The 20,105-nt window shown below is 34.9% G+C and overlaps 3 protein-coding genes across 9 annotated transcripts; 2 read left to right on the forward strand and 1 right to left on the reverse strand.

The window, feature by feature from the left end:
- The first annotated feature begins 2,894 nt into the window (after positions 1-2,894).
- LOC129319408 (glutamate receptor 2.5-like) lies at positions 2,895-6,720 on the forward strand. 2 transcript variants are annotated; one of them, XM_054964468.1, is made up of 5 exons: positions 2,895-3,026; positions 4,105-4,429; positions 5,172-5,306; positions 5,385-5,584; positions 6,297-6,720. In XM_054964468.1, the coding sequence occupies exons 3-5, from the start codon at positions 5,213-5,215 to the stop codon at positions 6,675-6,677; spliced, it is 675 nt and encodes a 224-aa protein (XP_054820443.1). In that variant the 5' UTR covers positions 2,895-3,026; positions 4,105-4,429; positions 5,172-5,212; the 3' UTR covers positions 6,678-6,720. The 2 variants fall into 2 exon arrangements, with proteins under 2 accessions (XP_054820443.1, XP_054820442.1); XM_054964467.1 differs by having other exon boundaries at positions 5,172-5,584.
- A 520-nt stretch (positions 6,721-7,240) lies between these two features.
- LOC129320992 (diacylglycerol kinase 4-like) lies at positions 7,241-13,495 on the reverse strand. Of its 3 annotated transcripts, XM_054966711.1 has the most exons (13): positions 13,315-13,493; positions 12,732-13,213; positions 11,764-11,886; positions 11,500-11,637; positions 11,336-11,421; positions 10,300-10,387; positions 9,634-9,709; positions 9,217-9,299; positions 9,001-9,071; positions 8,739-8,816; positions 8,373-8,460; positions 7,819-7,935; positions 7,243-7,690 (listed from the first exon to the last, which is right to left on the reverse strand). In XM_054966711.1, exons 2-13 carry the CDS (start codon positions 13,164-13,166, stop codon positions 7,532-7,534), a joined length of 1,542 nt encoding a protein of 513 aa, XP_054822686.1. In that variant the 5' UTR covers positions 13,167-13,213; positions 13,315-13,493; the 3' UTR covers positions 7,243-7,531. The 3 variants fall into 3 exon arrangements, with proteins under 3 accessions (XP_054822687.1, XP_054822686.1, XP_054822685.1); XM_054966712.1 differs by having other exon boundaries at positions 7,241-7,690; positions 11,818-11,886; positions 12,732-13,495; XM_054966710.1 differs by having other exon boundaries at positions 7,244-7,690; positions 12,732-13,492.
- A 256-nt stretch (positions 13,496-13,751) lies between these two features.
- Positions 13,752-19,938, forward strand: LOC129320995 (uncharacterized). 4 transcript variants are annotated; one of them, XM_054966716.1, is made up of 10 exons: positions 13,760-13,908; positions 14,360-14,527; positions 15,521-15,690; positions 15,806-15,892; positions 18,092-18,219; positions 18,611-18,707; positions 18,843-18,920; positions 19,019-19,244; positions 19,360-19,583; positions 19,679-19,938. In XM_054966716.1, the coding sequence occupies exons 3-10, from the start codon at positions 15,595-15,597 to the stop codon at positions 19,700-19,702; spliced, it is 960 nt and encodes a 319-aa protein (XP_054822691.1). In that variant the 5' UTR covers positions 13,760-13,908; positions 14,360-14,527; positions 15,521-15,594; the 3' UTR covers positions 19,703-19,938. The 4 variants fall into 4 exon arrangements, with proteins under 4 accessions (XP_054822688.1, XP_054822691.1, XP_054822689.1 ...); XM_054966714.1 differs by lacking the exon at positions 13,760-13,908 and adding an exon at positions 14,035-14,226; XM_054966717.1 differs by lacking the exon at positions 13,760-13,908 and adding an exon at positions 14,035-14,226 and having other exon boundaries at positions 14,360-14,514.
- The last annotated feature ends 167 nt before the right edge of the window (positions 19,939-20,105 follow it).

Genomic DNA, 20,105 nt, shown 5'->3' on the forward strand with positions numbered 1-20,105 from the left:
GCTCTGACAAGAGGACTTGAATTATATGTAGTCATTTTGCTTGTAGTATACCCATAGATATCATGGGTTCAAATTTCAGTATCCTTTTACCCACCTAATGATACACGCTGAGGATTAGAACATAGAGGTCAGTTTTTTGAAGAAAGCTGAATTTATATTAATAAGAGATTAATTTTTATTGATTTAGAAACAAGTCAAACGTTGACTGTTGAAACATTCAAACTTCGGAGGGTCGGATTTGATCAGCTCAAGAAATTCAAATTATGAGAAAGAGAATGGTGGTTGATCCATTGAACTTATTCAGTTGATGAAGTCAAAGCTAAGGGTTAGTTTTCATTATCGCATTAATTAGCTTCCGTTGAAATTGCAATAATATTGATTAATTTGACTCTCTATGTTTGGCCAAATGGAAGCAATGACCTTTTATTTTTTAACTCTATCTTGAACTAATCAAAACATGTATTCCATCTTTGTAAGTCTTTATTCTCACATCACACGTCGTCGTTCTTGAAATTTTTGCCCTAAGCTTTTTATTCAAGCTCAACCGTCAATTACTGTTTAGATCACAACGGGTTTGAGAATCGAATATGCCTCTCTTTTATTTTGGTTATTTAAAATAGAGCCTTACTTGTGACATAATGTTTAGTGTTTGCTTTTATGTTTATATGATTATCTTGCAAGAATAAATTTAAGTATTGTTGAACTTAATTCAAAATATATTTTTTAATTTTCTACATTCACATTTCACACCAAGTAGTTGGGCCTAATTGAGAATACTTTTTTATTTTTATTTTATGTTTATCTTGATTAATTATATTATTTTTATTCATATTAAATTTTATTATTTTTTCTTTGTTTTTATATATGTTAAATACATTTATCTTATTTTACCCTTCTTTTAATAGGAGCAGTGGACTTATTTGTAGTACTTAAGTCTTTAGAGGAGTAAACATTATCATACCAATTGTATTTTAGAAAAAGAAAATTCAATTTGCAACACAATTAAGAGTAACAGGGCTTGTTTGTTTCAGTTTGTTTTATAAAAAAAATCACTTATTTTTTGAAAAAATATTTTATATTTTTTGATATTTGGTTAAAATTTTGAAAATAATCAAAATCTGAAAAAATAAATTTTTTGATTATTTTAAGAAACTACTTAAAAATTATCCGATGCCATAGATGAAAGAGAATGTTTTAAAAAAGTGAGATATGAGGAGATATCATAAAATTTTAAAATAATTAAATAATAAATTATTTTTATAAAAAAATCAAAAAAGATATTATAAAATTTAAAAAAATTAAATAATAATTATTTTTTATTATTGTAACTAAATATAAAATAATATCTGTTTTTTATAAAATCTGTGTAAAATAAATCTATTTTTATAAAATCCTTAAATTATCTAAAAATTACTTATTTTTAAATTTTAAACAAATGGACATATAACCATTTTTCACAAGTTTTTGAGTTAACTATGTTTTTATACACATGAAATTGGAGGAAGCATAATTTTTTTAATTTCTAATCTTCATTTACATATTCTAATGAGTGACATTTTGCTATTAAGTCATGTTGTTTGTCAATATTCCTAGTTGAACAATATTGATGGGTATCAAAAAATTAATAAATTTACCAAGTTATCAGCATAGCTGTGTCAATTAAAAGGTAATATGAAAAGTTGTAAACTTTTTATATTTGACTAATTTTAATTAATTCTTTTAATCTCAGGAAAACACAGAAAAGAAGGCCTTGTAAAAGGATGCATGGGAGAGATAGTAGTTAATAAATGTACTAGCTAATTAACTATGGCCACTTAAGCAGGTCTTAACTATTTTTAATTGGGCTCTAATAATGCTTGAATCCGACTTAGAGATAGCATATGAAAAAAAATAGAAAAAACACTACTTTTGGTCTTTGCATTACTTAAGTTTTGGTATAGGTCCTTGTATTTTATTTTTAATATTCTAGGTCTTTATACTTTCCTCCATCTACAACATTAGTCCCTACATTTTTAAAGGAATGTTGATGTAACTCAAACGATGTTAGTAATGCTGACATGTCAATTAATACCATTAATTTTGTGCTTATGTGTCAAATTAATGTCGACATGGAATTTTTTAATAAGCAAAAATAAAAAAAATTACATTAGATGAAATAAAAAGGCTGATCTAGACTCTTTTAATGATTAGCAAAATGCATAAATTCCACGTAGGCTTTTTTTAAGAAAAAATTCTTATTAAAATTTTCATGTTAACATCAATTTGACATGTTAGCATGCAAAATTAATGTTCTTAATTGACATATTAGCATTGTTTGTACTTTATCAACGTCCTCTTGAAAATGTAGAGACTAATGTTGCAGATGAAGGAAAATGTAAAGATCTAGAATACCAAAAACAAAGTGTAGAAACCTATATTAAAACTTGAGCAAAGTGTAAAAATCAAAAATAGTGTTTTTCAAAACACACACACACCAGATAACTTTTGTCTTTATCGTTCATTACTTGATACTCAAGCACTTGGCTATAAGTTCAAATGCAAGTAGTCATTTTTTTTTTTGAGTCATGATGTCGAGGGTATAAATAAAGGGCGGTGCATGAACTCAAACTAGGCAGCTTAATTTGAATTTCTTCAATTTCTTGCCGCATAATTAGAGCTTTCAAGAGATGGCAAACCCAAATTACTATTACTGCCATGGCTGCCTTACAATGATCTCTTGTGTTATGTTGTTAATAGCTCAGATAGGAGCAGGCGATGACACAGGTTCGGTCCTGCTGGGAGGGAAGAAGTTGATAATTGGAGTTCCAAAGAAATCAGGCTTCACCCAGTTTGTGGATATCCAACTCAATTCTACGAATCAGATCGTGAAGATCAAGGGCTATTCCATTGACGTTTTCTATGCTTCAATAGCTTTCCTCGAGCGCTTTTATTACAATATTTCATTCCAGTTTAAGGCCTTCGTAGACAAAGATGGAAACAATGCTGGGGATTATGATGCACTCGTCTATCAGATTTTTGAAGGAAAGGTTAGACGCTATATGTATAAATAATCTATACCAATATGGCTTCGAATATATATAGTACTGTTCATATGATCAGGATCCTCTAATGAAATCGAGAGACAAGCACAAATTTTCATGTGAGTTCCACATATTTCGGCAGTAATACAATTTACAAGATCTGTTAATGTTTCAATTGTTCAAACGATATTCTTCCTTCTTGTTGCCTTAACCATGTAGGCCTTTTCTGTTTGTTCTTTTTTTTTTTCCTTTCTTCCCCGGGGTGGGGGGGTGTGGAGACTAACCTGATAAGATGTATCATCAGTCCGTCCCATGTTTCTCTCTCTCTCTTTCGTTACGAAGACCAGCTTTCTTGTGAGCCTCACATTCCCGGCAGCTCTATTCTAGAAAGACTCACCTGGATTAGAATATTTGATGGATAGCCCTTCATGTAATATCGGCCTCTAAGTGAAAAGTACTCTTTAGCATATAAGATCAAAAGGAAAGCAAATCCAAAAACTAACATGATGAATGGAATAGTTTCTTAAGCTTATAAACTTTGATTTTCTTATGACACTTTTCAATGTGGGACTTATGATATCTTTTTCCCCAAAATCCAACTCAAGCAAGTGAGGATACATAGATAGCTGGTCCCCGTTGACTTGGTCCGACGGAAATATCCGCGAGACGATTGTCCGCAGCTGCTGGCGGAATCTACTGAACAAATATTTTTCATTGAATAAATTTTAAAAAAAAGGGAAAGAATTGGACTTGATTTAATATTTTATTCTCGTGTGACACGTTCTTTTATTCTATATATAGCATTAGTCAATACATTCAGAATGGCTGATGTGAACCACGTGATTTATATTCTTAACTCCAACTTGCTTTGTTTGTTTTACCTTATTGCCCTTGTATATTTTCTAGAGTTGCCTTTTTCTCCACCAACATGATCTACCGAAAGAACTGATGATCAAGACTTGCAGAATAAACAGCATATTCATGTCTTGAATTTATTTTTCATTCTATTTTGGAGCCATAACAAACAATTGATACATGCAAAACTAAATTGAAAATCTGACCTTTTTTAATTTTTCATGAACAGTATGATGCAGTGGTGCCAGATGTGACAATCATAACAAATCAGTTGAACTATGTAGATTTTACATTGCCATATGCACCGTCAGATATAAAAATGCTTGTGAAGGTTCGGCGTGATCCACGCTTGGATATGTGGATCTTTATACGACCTTTTAGCTAGGATCTGTGGCTGTCTATTGTCATTGCCAGTATTTCTACAGGAGGTATCATATTATTCATGGAACGTCCTGTCAAGGAAGATTCAGCACTTGAGAATTTAGCATGTAGGACCTAACTTGGTAGGATTTCTATCTTGTGGCTTCCTGTAGTGCAAGCAGTTCTTCCTGAAAGTGAGTCTCTTTAAACTTTGATTTACCTCTCCATGTTATTCCTTCACGATAGCATTAGCTTATAAAATGACCTTAAAATTTATCTTTTTTCTTTCGTACAGTTGAATTTATATTTGCTGAGAAATAAATTTAAAGATATCAATTAAAGTTGATGTAAGTGATAAATGTTTTTCATTGTCACTTAGATAAGTGGTTAGGGATTCAAATTCTAACCTTTAATTTTTATATGTAGCAACTTAGTTAAAAGAGATCTATCTTTTGTTTTTAATACTTTAAGAGAGATGATCTCTATTGTTGATGGAGCATACTTATTATGCAATAAAAAAAAAGGAAAGAAATAGTTTTACGAGTAAAATTCATTAGCTTCTCTTCAATTCCACCAGAATTATAGACATCCTCTTTTTTTTTTTTTTAACTAGAGGGGCAAGCACCAATGGGCAGAAAAAGCTTACAAGTCACTAGATTACATGGCCATTGGTGACATCCCATTGTTTTCAAAACATTTTTTTAACCAAAAAAAGGGTTTAGTTTAGCAAAAGAGTCTAGTAACTCATAACATAGTGAACTAAAGTTCAAATTCCTAATGTAGAGATGCTCATATTTAATATTTAATTGTATCTCCAACAAAATGTCTTCCAATAAGAAGACACCTATTCTTTAATCTAATTTTTAAGTCCCTTTAGAAATTCAATGAGAAATGGTTTCAGTTGTTCTAAATTTGAATTTCTGGTACTATTTGCAGGGGAATCATTGGCCAAGAGTTGTTCTAGGTTTGTGCTGGTGATGTGGTTGATACTAACATTTATATTAATGCAAAGTTACACAGCATGCTTGTCATCAATCATGGTAGTACATCAATTGCAACCTAGTTACCCAAGTGAGTATGACGTTAGAATGGACCCCAAAATCAAAGTTGGATACCACCGTGACTCATTTGTTGGCAGCTTATTGGTAGATCGCTTGAAGTACGATAGGTTGAGAGTGAAGAACTACCCTGACATGGAAGAATATAAGGAGGCTCTAGACAAAGGAAGCAATAAAGGTGGTGTTGATGCTATTTTTGATCATGTTTCCCACATCAAGATCTTCCTCAATCAATATGGATCCAAGTATGTCATGGTTGAAACTGGACTTCGCACAGATGGATTTGCTTTTGTGAGTTTCCATCTCTATTCCCTTATCAAACATAGATTCCTTATTTATCCAAATTAAATCTAGCCAAGAGTCCATACCTACATTAGTGCACAATACTATATTTCACAACATAGTTAAATTTGTATTTTCGTAACATTAAATGAAATGTATCAGTAATAAATAATTTTCACGATGAATGAAGATAGAGCTGTAGCGATAATTGGGAAATTATGAACTAACGTCATAATGGGGTGCCCAGATATATATTATGGCATCTGTTTTTGTCATACCATCCAATAGCCATAATTTCCAATTATGGCATCAGGTATGGCAATAATAACAGATATCATGATTATATTTAAAAAAATATTTTTTTATAATTCATTCCTTATTTACAACCCTGCAATTATAAATAAACTAGTATAGTAAATCCATAGGCTAGTGTAGAATTTTCTTTGAAAATATACAAATATATGATTAAAACAACTATACATACATATATCCTTGCCATTTCAATTTCAGGAAAAATATGCTAACTAAATGTTGTGTAGATATCTTAGATCTTGAGAACATGACTCTAAAGTGTTGAAATGCTGTAATTTTTTCTTGAAAAAATTATAATATATATATATATATATATATATTCGTCTTTGATTTCTATAGTAGTTGTAGATAATTTGATTAAACTATTTTTAACTTTTCTGTTTAAATAATAATTTTCATAACTTTTCAGGCATTCCCCAAAGGTTCCAATTTGACATCGTACTTTTCTAGAGCCATATTAAATGTGAGAGAGAGTGAAGAAATGGACAAGATTGAGGAGAAATATTTTGGAAGTAGCGATGACAATGAAGACCAAGGCCTATCTAATTCATCGTCAAACGAAGTGAGTTCCAGCCTCACCACTTATAGTTTTGCAGGTTTGTTCATTGTAATTGTAATTCTTTCGCTGTTAGCTTTGCTAGTCTCTGAAAGTCACCTTTGGCAAAAACCTGTTATGCTTGCAAAAACGTATAGTCGACAATTTTTGTGTAGAAGTTTTTCAAGAACGAGTCTAGTAGAAGGTTCAACAACAAAAGAAAATGTTGATGAAAAAGGTTTTACAACCAGCTGAGAAAATAATCAAATTATAATGGATTGGAAGATAGAGCTGTCATAACCACATGGAGAAATCTCAAGGACATATCTTGCAAGAATAAATGTTGAAACATTGCTCGTGTAAGCAAGCATATGGTGAATATGGCACATTATCTCCAAATATTATCTCCAAAGTTTCAAGTCAATCAGTTAATCTATAGAAAAACACATTATTCATAACTCATGAGTAGTATAATTTGTCTCAAACGGTAAATCAAGCATAGGCTTACAACTCAGTTATGTTGTAAAATGTCACGTATTCAAGTTTGTGTTTCGGAGCTTTGGTGAAAATCTTGAATGATTCTTTCTTTTATTTTTGTTTAAGTTATTTAACTTTTTTTTTCCCCTCTATTGAGAACAATAACAGAGAGAAAGCAAATAAGCAATAGAAAAGAGCGCTTTAAATATAGGAGGAGGAGGAGGAATTGGATAAAATAATAGATCGTTATTTTAGTTCTGCAACTTCATCACTTCTATTAAAATTAGAGAGAATTACGTTTAATTGCCAAAATGGTAGGTTATTTTAAAATTTCAACAAGCATAAGATAAATATGATGTCATATATGACTCATATCCAAACCAAATTGTTATTTAAAAAATAAATAAAATAATTAAAATGAATAATAACTGAATTTCTAACAGTTAAACAACTACAGTCATGATCCTAACTTCAAAGTTTTCTTCAACGGCACCACTTAATGAACCTCCCTAAAGTCACGATCCTAACTTTCAAAGTTTTCTTTTCCAGTGCCTGTAATTCATCAATTACATGTAATTAATTTACATACATACATCCATACATATACATGAGTCGTAGCATGAAGCAATGAATTACTCTCCACTAATCATATACGATTGGAAAGGCTCCCTCTTGATTTCTACGAAGGTAGAGAATTCACTTGTCAAAGGCTGTTTCCAGGGTTCTCCATCCATTTGCATATAAGCATCTCTCCACTTCCCACCTCTTATTTCCAATCGAATTGCAGCTGCCTGAAACATACACAACCATCCAACTTCACTTACACTTGCAATACCTACCTAGTGAACCTGTCAGACCAGTATGATCCTGATTTTTGCCCATTCTTGACTATATGTATATATATACTTTGATATAGTACCTGAGCTATGTGCTTTGCAGAGATTAGTTCAACCATTACAAATGATGCATGCCATCCTTGCTTAAGACCAAATATTTCCAGAAGCCCATCATCCACATTGGCTTCAACAAAGCCTCTCTGTAAGTACATCCCAAGCCATTCAGGTTTTCTTGTATCACACAATTTACAATACAGAGTAGCATAGTCAAACATAACACCAAGAAAATAAAAGGCAAGAATAAACATAGTCCAAAAAGTAAGGCTTAGGGAGCGTGCAGAGATGTGTGAAACAGGCAACAGCATATTTGTTGTATTCAAGCAATCTCCAAGAAAAATTTTCTCATATCCAATGACGAGAATTTATCCCTCATTTTCCCTTCATTTTTGTTGGAGGTATGGCAGGAGTTAGAAAAGCATAAACTGGCAAGCTTGTGATATTGTTTATATTTTCATTGATGAGGGAAAAAAAATGCTCAAGCAGTCTGCAGCAACCCAAAGGGAGCCCAGACAGATAATGAATGCCTTCATATCATCACAGCGACAAGGTATGATCTCAGGTAACAGGAATGCCATACCCTTTCCAGATACTCTGGTTTCAGATTACCCCAGGGATTTCGTCCACTTCCATAGCTATGAAGATTCAGAGCAACTACTGCCCTTACACTGAAAGAAAATATCATAACTTTGTCATGTACAATAAGATAGACAGAAGAGGAAGCATAAAATAAGACTGAAACCACATCACATTTACGAAGGGCAAAGGAATTTAATGTAATAGAATCGTATAGACTAAAAGAGTAAATCCAATCTCCCACCAAATAAGAAATATAAAGTCACCAGCAACTGGACTGAGGTAGAAGTAAAGATGTCTTCTTATAAAAACATTGCTTGTTCACCAGTGTATAATATGCATCAGAAAAATTATATGTTGTGAAATATACCTGGAAGGAACTGGTATCTGCTCCCACTCTAAAGAGTTGAACTTTTTGACATGCATCCGCAAAATGTTTTTAAGCCCCCTGCAACCAGAAAGGTTTATAAAGATTTAAGCACAATAAATAATAAAGGTATTGAATAAACCAGGCACTATCCTCCATTACCCGAAGTCCATCGAGCATGATGTTTTCTCGAAATTATGGGAAATGATCCATTAAACCACTCCTCTTAGGAGACACATATATTGGTGATTTATTAGAAGATTACCTTAGACTCGGATCACTTGTGCAAGATGTTAAGAACCAGCCCTGAGTGCAACTGTAACCAGAGTAGATAATCTGGGGTTAAAAAAAACAGAGAGATTAGGTCATGATCCTGTATTAGCATATCTTTAGGAGCCATGAATATTTCACAGCTGTTAATGTTGATACTGCACAATGCAAATAAGACCTGTTTCGAGGAACAGATAGAGAAATTTAATACCTTATTTGTCATAGGACCGTTTGCAAGGTAAGGCTTTTCGTTACGCAGAGTATGGAAGCCATGAGCTACTTGGGCGTCCATTCCTGTAAAATTAATGAAGAAAACTCTAAGATTGCACACAAATTAATACTAGATATTTATGGAGGTATTTGAAGTCTAACACATGCATAATATGTAAAAAAAAAAAATCGTTCTTAACTACTCTGGTGAACAGAAATAGCAGGCAGGGATTAATTTGGCGTTAATGTAACATTCAGTTGAGTTGAAAAGTAGGATATTCCCTTGTATAGTGACATCAGTCGCAGGAAATTCCTAACCACGTAACCAAGACACTAGGTGTGGACATTATGCAAGCTCACACCAAAATTCGCAAGCACCAGCATGTCTAAGTCTCTACTATTGCAGAGGTCAAATTACCTATACTGAAGTAATTGTAGAACACTCCTTCGTAGCAAGTAACTTCCTCAGGAAGATCTCCTTCAACTTCTAAACCCTGCAAACGAATGAGACTACTTATGAGGTATATCTATTTCAAATTCCAATGCATTATTTAAACAGAATTTAAATGAACAAATATCTTGTAGTAAAGAAATATTCAAATGGATGGGTTTGGTTTGCTCTTTTGAGCTAATGTTATTGTTTTGAAATTTTCTTTTCATTTTCAAGAGAATTATCGGCCTTCATTTTCATACATACTTTTTTTCTTAATAAATTTCTCCCTCGAATCATAAGGAATCAGTCAACAATTTCATGCACAATTAAACTAGTAGTCTAAGATCTTGCGCCACCACATTTGAAGAAAAATATTCAATACTGACCCAAGAACACTATGCACAAGGCAACATTATCAAATCAATCAAAAACCTAGATAATTCATAAGGCATGACAATGAGGAAAAAAGCAGCGGTTGGTGGAAGAGAAAAATTCAGGGCACGCATTTGCACTAAGCATAGTCTAGCTCCTATTCGCCACAAATGAAAGAAAATGCCATAGGGGGAATTCTGTGCTGCATAAATCTAATAATAATTAGTTGGCAGCAAACTAATAGTGCAGCTATATGATGTGAGAAACCAAACCCACAACCTCATCCAGAGAGAACTCTTCTGTGCGCTTCAGAGAATGGGGTGCTTCCACAATTGTGCCCTCTGGCATTGAAAGTAAGATCTTCCAACTGCATGAAATCCAAACCAATGAACAAATATATTCATATCGAACATACCCTGCATATTAGCTTAGAGAACCTAAAGAAGAATATATATACATGAGAAATAGCTCAACACATTTGTGAATAAGAGAATCCGTGCAGACAAATATGATTCAAGATGCATTTATATTTTATTCACACCTCAATACCTCACGCTTTCAATGAACTATTGATGAGCATGTAACATGTTGAAAATCCCAAGTCTTCATTGTGTTTTATTTGTTGTCTGATCCAAGTTGAGGATTGTCAGCTGCACTTTTCCTTATTTAAAATCTAGGATTTTGTATTTATACTGACTTTGTCATAATATATTTTCTAGAGCTGAATGGCAAACTTGTTGCCATTTGCTTCCAATTTTCCCTCCAACCATGAATGAAACGAGAACTTTCATACTCATGATTTCCGAAAACCTTCATGAGATCAAAGCAAAGTCAACCCAGAGGGGACTGTGTGCCCAAAAATGGACGTGGAAAAACTAGTTGTGAGATTCTGATTTGGAAAACTATTTAGGCATCAAAAGCTTTTATTTAAAAAAATTTTATCTAGCGAAATTAATATATCGATAGAGCAATGTGTAGTGATAATTTAAAACAAATCACACTATCAAATCATGGTTCATCATAAAGAGATGTACAAAAGAAGCACTACCAATTATTTTAAGAAGAATATAACTCGGAAATTTTTGTGATGGTGTGCAAAACAACCAACTCCATTCTTACCACTACAAACATTAATTGCCAAGTATAATTTAAACGAGTTTAAAGGTAGGGGTGAAAATCAAGATGACCTAAAATCAAGCATTATCATTGCCTCCCGGCTATGACCTATGAAACAACGTAAATCCCACTGATTCATGCCTCTGAGCAACTTAATTGAAGTTCACAAGAAGAACATATTATAGGGATAAAATGTTACCTATCCAGACGACAGATTCGACCTGTACTAGCCTTCAAAAGACTTCTATTAATAGCGGCCTTCCAGGAAAAAGGAAACGAACCTCCCTGATATTAAATCAAAGCCACAGATTAGTAAAATAAGATACGCATCTAACCCATACATCAATGCACATAAATACTTACCCAGCTAAAACTCCTAGATAGATCATTGCCCGTGCCAAGTGGTATAATTCCTACAGGAGGAACTGGCTCCCGACCTTTCTTGTAAAGATCTGTGAGACATCCTAATACCCAGCCAACTGTACCATCACCCCCAGCAACCTGTCAGCCAATATCATCCCATCTCAAAGCTGTTATAGTAAAATCCGAACTCAGAATGTACTATGGGCATTTGGCATTTAAATTCTGAATGTGATTATTCATTTTCTGTTGCACTAGTCGACATACCATAATCCTCATTCTTTCACGAACTTCTTTGGCGCAAGAATCACCAAGACTTACCAACAACTCCAGGCAACCCAATCCATACTCCAGAAATTCATTAGGCTTCACGTCAGATAGATCAAAAACCTAAAGTACAACTTAATGTTAATCATGAGGAGGGATAATTAAAGGTGCTAATTTTAATTAAGAACAGGGTCTTAGCATAGACAACTCGCTCGAGCTTGAGAAATAACTTGTGAGGCGGAGCGCGCCCACTGCCTCTTATTATATGAATATATCCTCACTATGAATTAATACATGAATCTGTTCATAGTAATATATTATTTATGAGAAAAATGCTATTTTGATACTGATTAATAAATTTTTAAATTTTTTATTTCAGCCATTATATATCTTGGGTTTTCGTGCATTGCATGGAGCATGACACTAGAAGTTGCAGTATCTGCACGGTGCAGTATCGACATAGCTTCCAATAATACGCGCGCGGCGCGCGCGCATATATTATTAAAAAAATTCCTTGACTCAAAAATAACATCACTTATAGATTTGACACTTTTAATTCACCTCCTGTGTTTGGCATAATTGATTAGTATTTTAAATTTGGTGCAATCTTTTTGATGAAAAGAAAAAATGACATGGCAAAATTAAAAGTATCTTAATGATTAATTGATTATTTTATTTCAAAGAAAAAAAAATCTATAAAGAGCTTTTTTCGCCAACATAATCTACAAGATATTAAAGTATACCTACATAATAGGTTTTTCCTCTTTATTTTTCTCATTTCTTTCGTTGATGTTTGCTGTTTGCCGGCGTCTATGAATATCCCAACCCGAGCACCAAATTCAACCCAAAAATGTTAAAAGCAGATGACCCTTGACAAATTAAAGCTAAGCTAATCATATAGGCGCATTCTTACTCTCACCCACAAAAGAAATTTGAGTAATAAAGAATAATACTGCAAATAGGATGACCTGTTCTTCACTCATTAGATGTTTCAGCCTTTCCTTAAGAACAGGGCCGTGACGGCCACCGCTGCGGGTATTAATGAATACTACCATGGGCGTCTCCGGAAGGAGAATACCTTCTTCTTGCTTGCCGTTAATGTGACGGCTCATTGCGGTTGGATCCTGGAAACGTATACAATCGCGCATTGCGTGCCGAAGATACTGCGGCATCGTAAGCTTCCTCCTCAACTCCTCCTTGTCAATCCGGCCCCCAGAGAGCACACAGGTCCGAAACGTCTCCATCATCGACGGCGACATCAACGCTCCCTTGTTATTAGCCACCGTAGCCAGCGAGTTATCCGTCGGCTCCGGGGAAGGAACCGTAGGCGAACTTAACGCTTCCTCATCGACCGCCGGAGGCGGTGAGTCGACTCTCTCCAGAGAAACATTCGTCTCACTCATGGTCGTCGATAAATCAGGCTGTTTTCAACCGCAAATCGATTCCAAATCTGCATAAATACTGGTCTCACTATATAACTTCATTCAAAATAATTGGTAAGAATGAATGTAATAAAAAATCTAAAATGAAAAATGATTCTCTTTCTCTCACTAAATCTTTGAGAGAGGACAGAGAGAGATGTGGTTGTTTATTTGCAAGTTTATAGGCGTGAAAATGGCATGGGATTGGTAATATTCATAGGCAACGAAAAAATTGAGATCACTGTCAACGAACGCCCGTGGGTTACCGTCCCATTGTATGGTTCCTTGCAAAAAATACTCAGTCTCTATCTGTGGTATTTAAGGTTAAAAATAAAAAAAATCAAATCAGACCCGTAAAATGGACAACTGAGAAATGAGAATATCAATAAATTGACTAAAAAATTTTAAAAATTAGTCAGAGCTTCAGGGGAGAGTCAATAATTTTATTTTATACGATATTTTTTAAAACAAAATAAATAATATATTAATTTGATTATAATCAATTCAACTTTTTGTAATCATTTTATTTATATGGAGAAAATTAATCATATTATTTGTGTTTTCCCTCCAACACGTAACTCATTATTAATAATTAAGCATTATTAATCAACTCATGAGTAGAGAGATCGAGCGAGATGCAAGCCCGAATGCTTCGCTGCAGCAGGAACAGTTCGAAGCAGAACCATTTTCGTTGGTTGCGTTTCTGTCTCTTCTGTTGAAGGAGGTACTGTTTCTCATACGGATTGCAAATCCATTTTCCCTTTCTTAAATTCTCGGTATTCTGCTTGTCTGGGTTCATATTTAAGTTCAGAGTGAACTCTTGTGGCCAAAAGTAGATAATCAAATAAAGTGATTTAGTCAATGCACAGCACATGAGCAATTGTGCTCCCAGATTATTGAGTTTGAGCATCGGAAAAAACTGTCTCTCTCTCGAGTTTCTCTCTAGGCGGTGGGACTTGGGTTTCGTCTCGGGCGATCAAGTGTTGCGGCGCCTCCCTCTGCGGCTTCCGCCGAGTGTGGAGGCGTCCGTGTGGTGTCTCTGGTCTGCTGTCTGTTTTGTTTCTTTTCGTTTTTCGGCAGTTTTCTGCTTGTTTTGCCTTTCATCGGTGCGGTTCTTATCAGATCTAAGGGGTTTTCTCTCTGCTTGGTGGTGTTTTTAATGGGTGGTTGGACAGATCTGGACCTTGGCACTTTGATTCGCGTTTTTGGGGCTTGGAGAGCTTCGGCCATCTCTGCTCTTTTTCACTCTGCATTTCTTTTGGCTTTGGCTGGCTCTTTGTGGTGGCGGCGAATCTGGAGCGCTGGTGAAGGGACTTTTGCAATTCATCAGGCATGGCTTTTTGGTTCGTGGTCGCCGATTCGTCTTCTTCCTCTTCTTGTTTTCGCCTGGTTCGCTGGTACCCATGCTTGTTTTGCTGCTATGGGGTCCTCTTATAGCTCTTCCTTTACAACCTTTGTGGTTGCATCTTTGCCGTTAAAAGGAGTGGCTCCACCCCTTATGGCCCCGTCGCCTTTGGCTTTTTCTTTCTTGTAGGTTCTCGTGAACAGGCGGCGGCTGAGGCGGCAGCTGCACGAAAGCTCCCCTTTGTTCTCTTGGTTAGGGTTAGGGTTAGGGTTGGGTTTTTCTGTGTGGGCTTGTTTATTTGGGCCCATGTTCTGTTTAGCTTTGTTGTTTTGTCCTCTCTGTTTAGTTGTTATTTGTCTTCTCCGGTCAAAAAAGATTATTAAGTTTGAGCTGGAGGCTTCATTTTTTATTTTTATCTCAGTTTTGATTCTTTCTGGTGATTACAATTTGGGGATATGCTATTGCTGACTTGCCATTGGGTTTCATAGTGCAGTGTGAATTCTTTCTGGGTTCGTACTTAAGTTCAGTGTGACTTCTTCTGTCCGAGAAAATGTTTTTTTTTTTTTTGTCTGAAAGACAATGTCATCAAATAAAGTGATTTAGTCAATGCAGATGAGCAATTTCCCTCCCAGATCGTAGGGTTTGAGTTGCATAGTTCTTTTCTATTTTCTATTTTCTCTTGTTTATTTTTCATGATGTACATAATGGGTAGTCTTTGGTTCAATTATATGAATTTTTTATAGTTGATGGTTCATGAGAACGTTGACAATATGGGTAGTCTTTGGTTCAATTATATGAATTTTTTGAAGTTGATGGTCCATGAGAACATTGACAATCCTTAAAGTTAGGTATTGGAATCTCTAGAGGTGCCACAGTGTTTGAACTTTGATGCAGAGCTTCTAACCGTAGAATATTTTAATTTAAAAATACTTCTTTATTTTGAAAATGATCCTCATGAATCTGAGTATTTCTGTTATTTTCCACTTATCAGCTATAATCTTGAAGCCAAAGTTCCAGGACGTTGCCTGAACAGCTCAAAAAGATTCGGAAATCCATAATTTAGGCATGGCAAATATTTGTTACATAGAGCAGCCACTGGTGGAGGAACTTACTTTTACTGAAGCTCCATTCAAGAGTTGCCATGCTTCTACCATTGTTGAGGTCACGGAATTGCCCCAAAAAAAAAAAAAAAACACTAGCGAGTAGCATTTTTCTCGAACAAATTATGGCATTTTGTGGGCAAATGAATTGAATTATATCATGTTTGATTTTGCAGGTTGAGAAGGATCATTTCTTGGTTGCCTATTTTGGGGGCACGTCAGAGGGGGCACCTGATGTCAAAATATGGTTGCAGACTTACAAAGTAATTATGAATGAATCTTCTTCTATCGTTGCTTTTTGATTATGCCTTTACTTGAGTCATAAGCTAGCATCACCAAGCTCGGCAAGCTTCTGTCTTTAAATTCATAGAAACTGATTATTCCAATGCAACCATACTAATTCAGGTTTCTTATTTGTTATTCTTCTAATAAAACATAAAACTTTCTCTTTCTTTCTTATAAATGAAAACTTCAGGAAATTCATGGATCCTCAACTTTATATGATTCATTCCCCATGTTTTTGTCATATTCTACTATAAGAATTGCATTGCTCAATCATCTATCTGCTTTGCAAGCAGAGTCAGCATGATATAGGGAGGTTAAAACTGAATGGTCAGCCATTGAATTAATCTTCATTTTATTAAGGATGAAGAGGGACGAATTTTAGTTACAGATGATGAAATTAAAAATAGATGGGAGACTTACTTTTTTAAACTTTTCAATGATGGAGAGGATTCATCTAGTAACTTGAAGGATTTAGTAACTGGTGAAGGAGAACAAAATTTGTCATTCTATCGAATAATACGTGATAAGGAGGTAAAGGAAGCTCTTAAGAAAATGGCAAATGGTAGAGCCAACAGACTTGATTGTATATCTATCGAAGCGTGGAAATGTTTAGGTGAAGAAGGGGTGAGATGGTTAACTAAGTTATTTAATGTGATTTTACGGTTCAAGAACATGCCTGATGAGTGAAGGAGAAGTACATTAATTCCTATTTATAAAAATAAAGGAGATATTCAGAATTGTACTAATTATAGAGGGATTAAACTCATGAGCCACACAATGAAATTGTGGGAGAAAGTAATTGAGCACAGGTTGAGATTGGAGACAAGTATTTTTGAGAATCAATTTGGTTTTAGATCAACTACAGAGGCGATTTATCTACTAAGGGGATTAATGGAAAAGTATTGTTGTAAAGATAAAGATCTACACATGATTTTTATTGATTTGGAAAAAGCTTATAACCGTATACCAAGAGAAGTGCTTTGGAAAGCGTTGGAAAAAAAAAGAGTACGGATTGCTTATATTAAAGCCATACAGGATATGTATGAGGGGGTAAAAACTAGTATAAGAACACCTAGTGGTCAAACAAAGGATTTTCCTATAAAGATTGGACTACATCATGGATCATCTCTGAGTCCTTATTTGTTCAACTTGATTTTAAATGTTTTGACGGAACATATTCAAGAGGAAATCCCGAAATGTATGCTCTTCGCGGATGATATAGTTCTTATAGCAGAGACAAGAGAAGAGGTTAATTGCAAACTTGAGTGATGGAGGAAGACATTGGAATCGAAAGGTTTTCGTCTGAGTAGAAGTAAGACGAAATATTTATATTGTAAATTTGGTAAAGGATTATTCGACAATAATTTGAAAGTGAAATTGGGAGATCAAATTATACCTCAAGTGGAAAAGTTTAGATATTTGGGAGCCATTATTCAAAATGATGGCGAAATCAGTGGAGATATTTCCCATAGAATTCAAGTTGGGTGGTTTAATTGGAGAAAAGCTAAAGGAGTTATTTGTGACCGTAAGGTGCCTAATAAACTTAAAGGAAAGTTTTATCGCACTGCTATCAGACCGGCAATGTTATATAATAGTGAATGTTGGGCTCTAACGGGACAGCAAGAGCATAAAGTTGGAGTAGCAGAGATGAGAATGTTACGATGGATGTGCGGACATACACGTAAAGATAAAATTCAAAATGAGCACGTACGCGAAAAAGTAAGGGTGGCACCTATTGAGGAAAAAATGGTAGAAAATCGGTTGAGATGGTTTGGGCATGTACAAAGAAGACCAAGGGAGGCACCAGTGAGAAGAGTGGAACATATAACTTTGAGTCCGATTAAGAGAGGTAGAGGAAGGCCTAAAAGAACATTCTTGAAAGTTGTTGAACGCGATCTCTTAATTAATAATATTCCTAAAAGCTTGATAAACGATAGGGCACAATGGCGTCTTGCAATCCATATAGCCGACCCCACTTAGTGGGATAAAGGCTTGTTGTTGTTGTTACAAGTAAATTCTATGTTCTTTGTTGTCTGTTTTGCAGAGACCGAAGACATCTTGATTTCAAAAGCAGTCATATTCCTGCTTCCTCTGTCTGCCAATGGACCTTTTAGAGAAGGAAACTGCTTATCATAAATTTTTTATTAGATCATTCTGAATGCAATTTTGTTGGGCAGAATGGCAGATGGCATCCACCTGTAATTGCAGATGAACAATCAAATGTTCCTATGTGGAACCCTGTGCTGTTCAAGCTCCCATCAGATGAGATACTGCTATTCTACAAAATAGGCCAAGATGTTCAAAAGTAAATTTCTATCCTTTATGGTCTTGTCAGATCATTCCCCCCCCCCTTCTGTTTAAGCAGTCATTGGGGCCATTACTCCACAGTGGACATTTTATATTTGTCAAACTTCATGATTAAAATCATTTCTAAGCGTGACAGATAGAATGAAACACTTAAAAAATAAAACCAATAATACTTGAGGACTGTGTATTAAATTGTGACTCAATGTAAAAGACACTCACATGAATCAGCTGAAATAAAACCAAGAATTCTAGCTTCTAGGTCTACCAAAGGAAACATCAATCAGTTGTAATACCGTTATGTGTAACTACGTAGAAGTTCTTCCATTTTAAGTTTGCTACTTATTCCCTTTCGTGCATATGATGGACTGAATGGGCTTATTTAATTTCAGATGGAGTGGATTTATGAAAAGGTCGCATGATAAAGGCATCACCTGGACAGAAAGAGAACAACTTCCTCCTGGCATATTGGGACCAATAAAGAACAAAGTAAAACTGAAGCTTTTTTTTTTTTATTTTGGTCAAAAAACTGAAGCTATTTTATTGTAACGTATGTTTTGAATTCATATGCATAACAATTTACTTGGCATGTTCTGAATTCCTATTATTGTTATTATTACTCAGCCCATTTTGCTGGACAATGGCCATTTACTTTGTGGATCATCTGTTGAGAGCTGGAACTCCTGGGGTGCATGGGTGGAGGTTTTAACTTCTGACCAAGCACATCTTAGTTGAGCTGCTGAATGAAAGATTTTTTAAAAATCAACCAGCTGACATTTTATTATTCTTGTATAAAACAGGTCACAACAAATTTTGGTCAGTCATGGACGAAGTATGGCCCAATTTACATTGAAAATAATCCCCTCAGTGTAATTCAACCAGTGCCTTATCGGACTTCAAATGGGGCAATACGGGTTTTACTACGATCCTTTGAGGGCATTGGTAGAGTGTGCATGTCAGAATCTTCTGATGGTGGCAAGACTTGGGGATATGCAAAACCTACTAAGCTCCCAAACCCGAATTCAGGTCAATTTCTTAATCTATTTAGTATGCATTCTTTATCTACTTTTGAAGTTCAATACTTCTTGATCTTTGTCAAACCCTAATGATCTAGTGGCTTATCTCTCATTTGTTTTTCTAGGTATTGACGGTGTTAAGCTGCGAGATGGGCGTTTATTGCTTGCTTACAATACAATTTCAAGGGGGGTACTGAAGGTTGCCCTATCCGATGACGATGGCGATTCTTGGCAGGAAGCTCTTACATTGGAGAATAACTTGGGAATGGGATTCTCATATCCTGCTGTTATCCAGGATAGCGATGGACTTGTCCATATCACCTATACATATAATAGGACACAAATTAAGGTACATATCGCCTTCTAATTTGAGTTATATATAGATGTGCCAATTTTAATACCCAACTCCACACAGAGACTCACCTTCATTTTTATTGTTGACAGCATGTTGTTCTTGAGCTGAAGTGACGTTTATCCCGAATGTAGACCTGATTGATGATGGTCGAACTGTGGGCTTGAATTTTTAAAAAGATCTTAGCTTGAAGCCTGACAAATTCCCGTTGAATAATCTGACATTTGGTCGATGATCGGGCCTCTTTATTGTGTATATCTCTACACGTGGCTTTTCCTAACAGCAAGTTCAGATTTAAACGTAGAACGCCTGTAAAGTCCAGTTTGATATTAAGAAAGCAACAATTAAAGCAGCGACTCCATCTCAATAAATGCTTTTTAAAATATATATATATATATATATATGTTGAGTATTTATATATATGTTGAGTCTTTACTTCAAAGTCAATTGAGAGCCAGATAAATGCATCAAATACAAACATTTGCAAAAATTGAAGGCGACCATTAGCTTGTGTAGTTC

The sequence above is a fragment of the Prosopis cineraria genome, unplaced genomic scaffold, assembly GCF_029017545.1.
Source record: "Prosopis cineraria cultivar Desert tree isolate PC_DT_omini unplaced genomic scaffold, ASM2901754v1 PC9, whole genome shotgun sequence".
NCBI classification, from domain to species: domain Eukaryota; kingdom Viridiplantae; phylum Streptophyta; class Magnoliopsida; order Fabales; family Fabaceae; genus Prosopis; species Prosopis cineraria.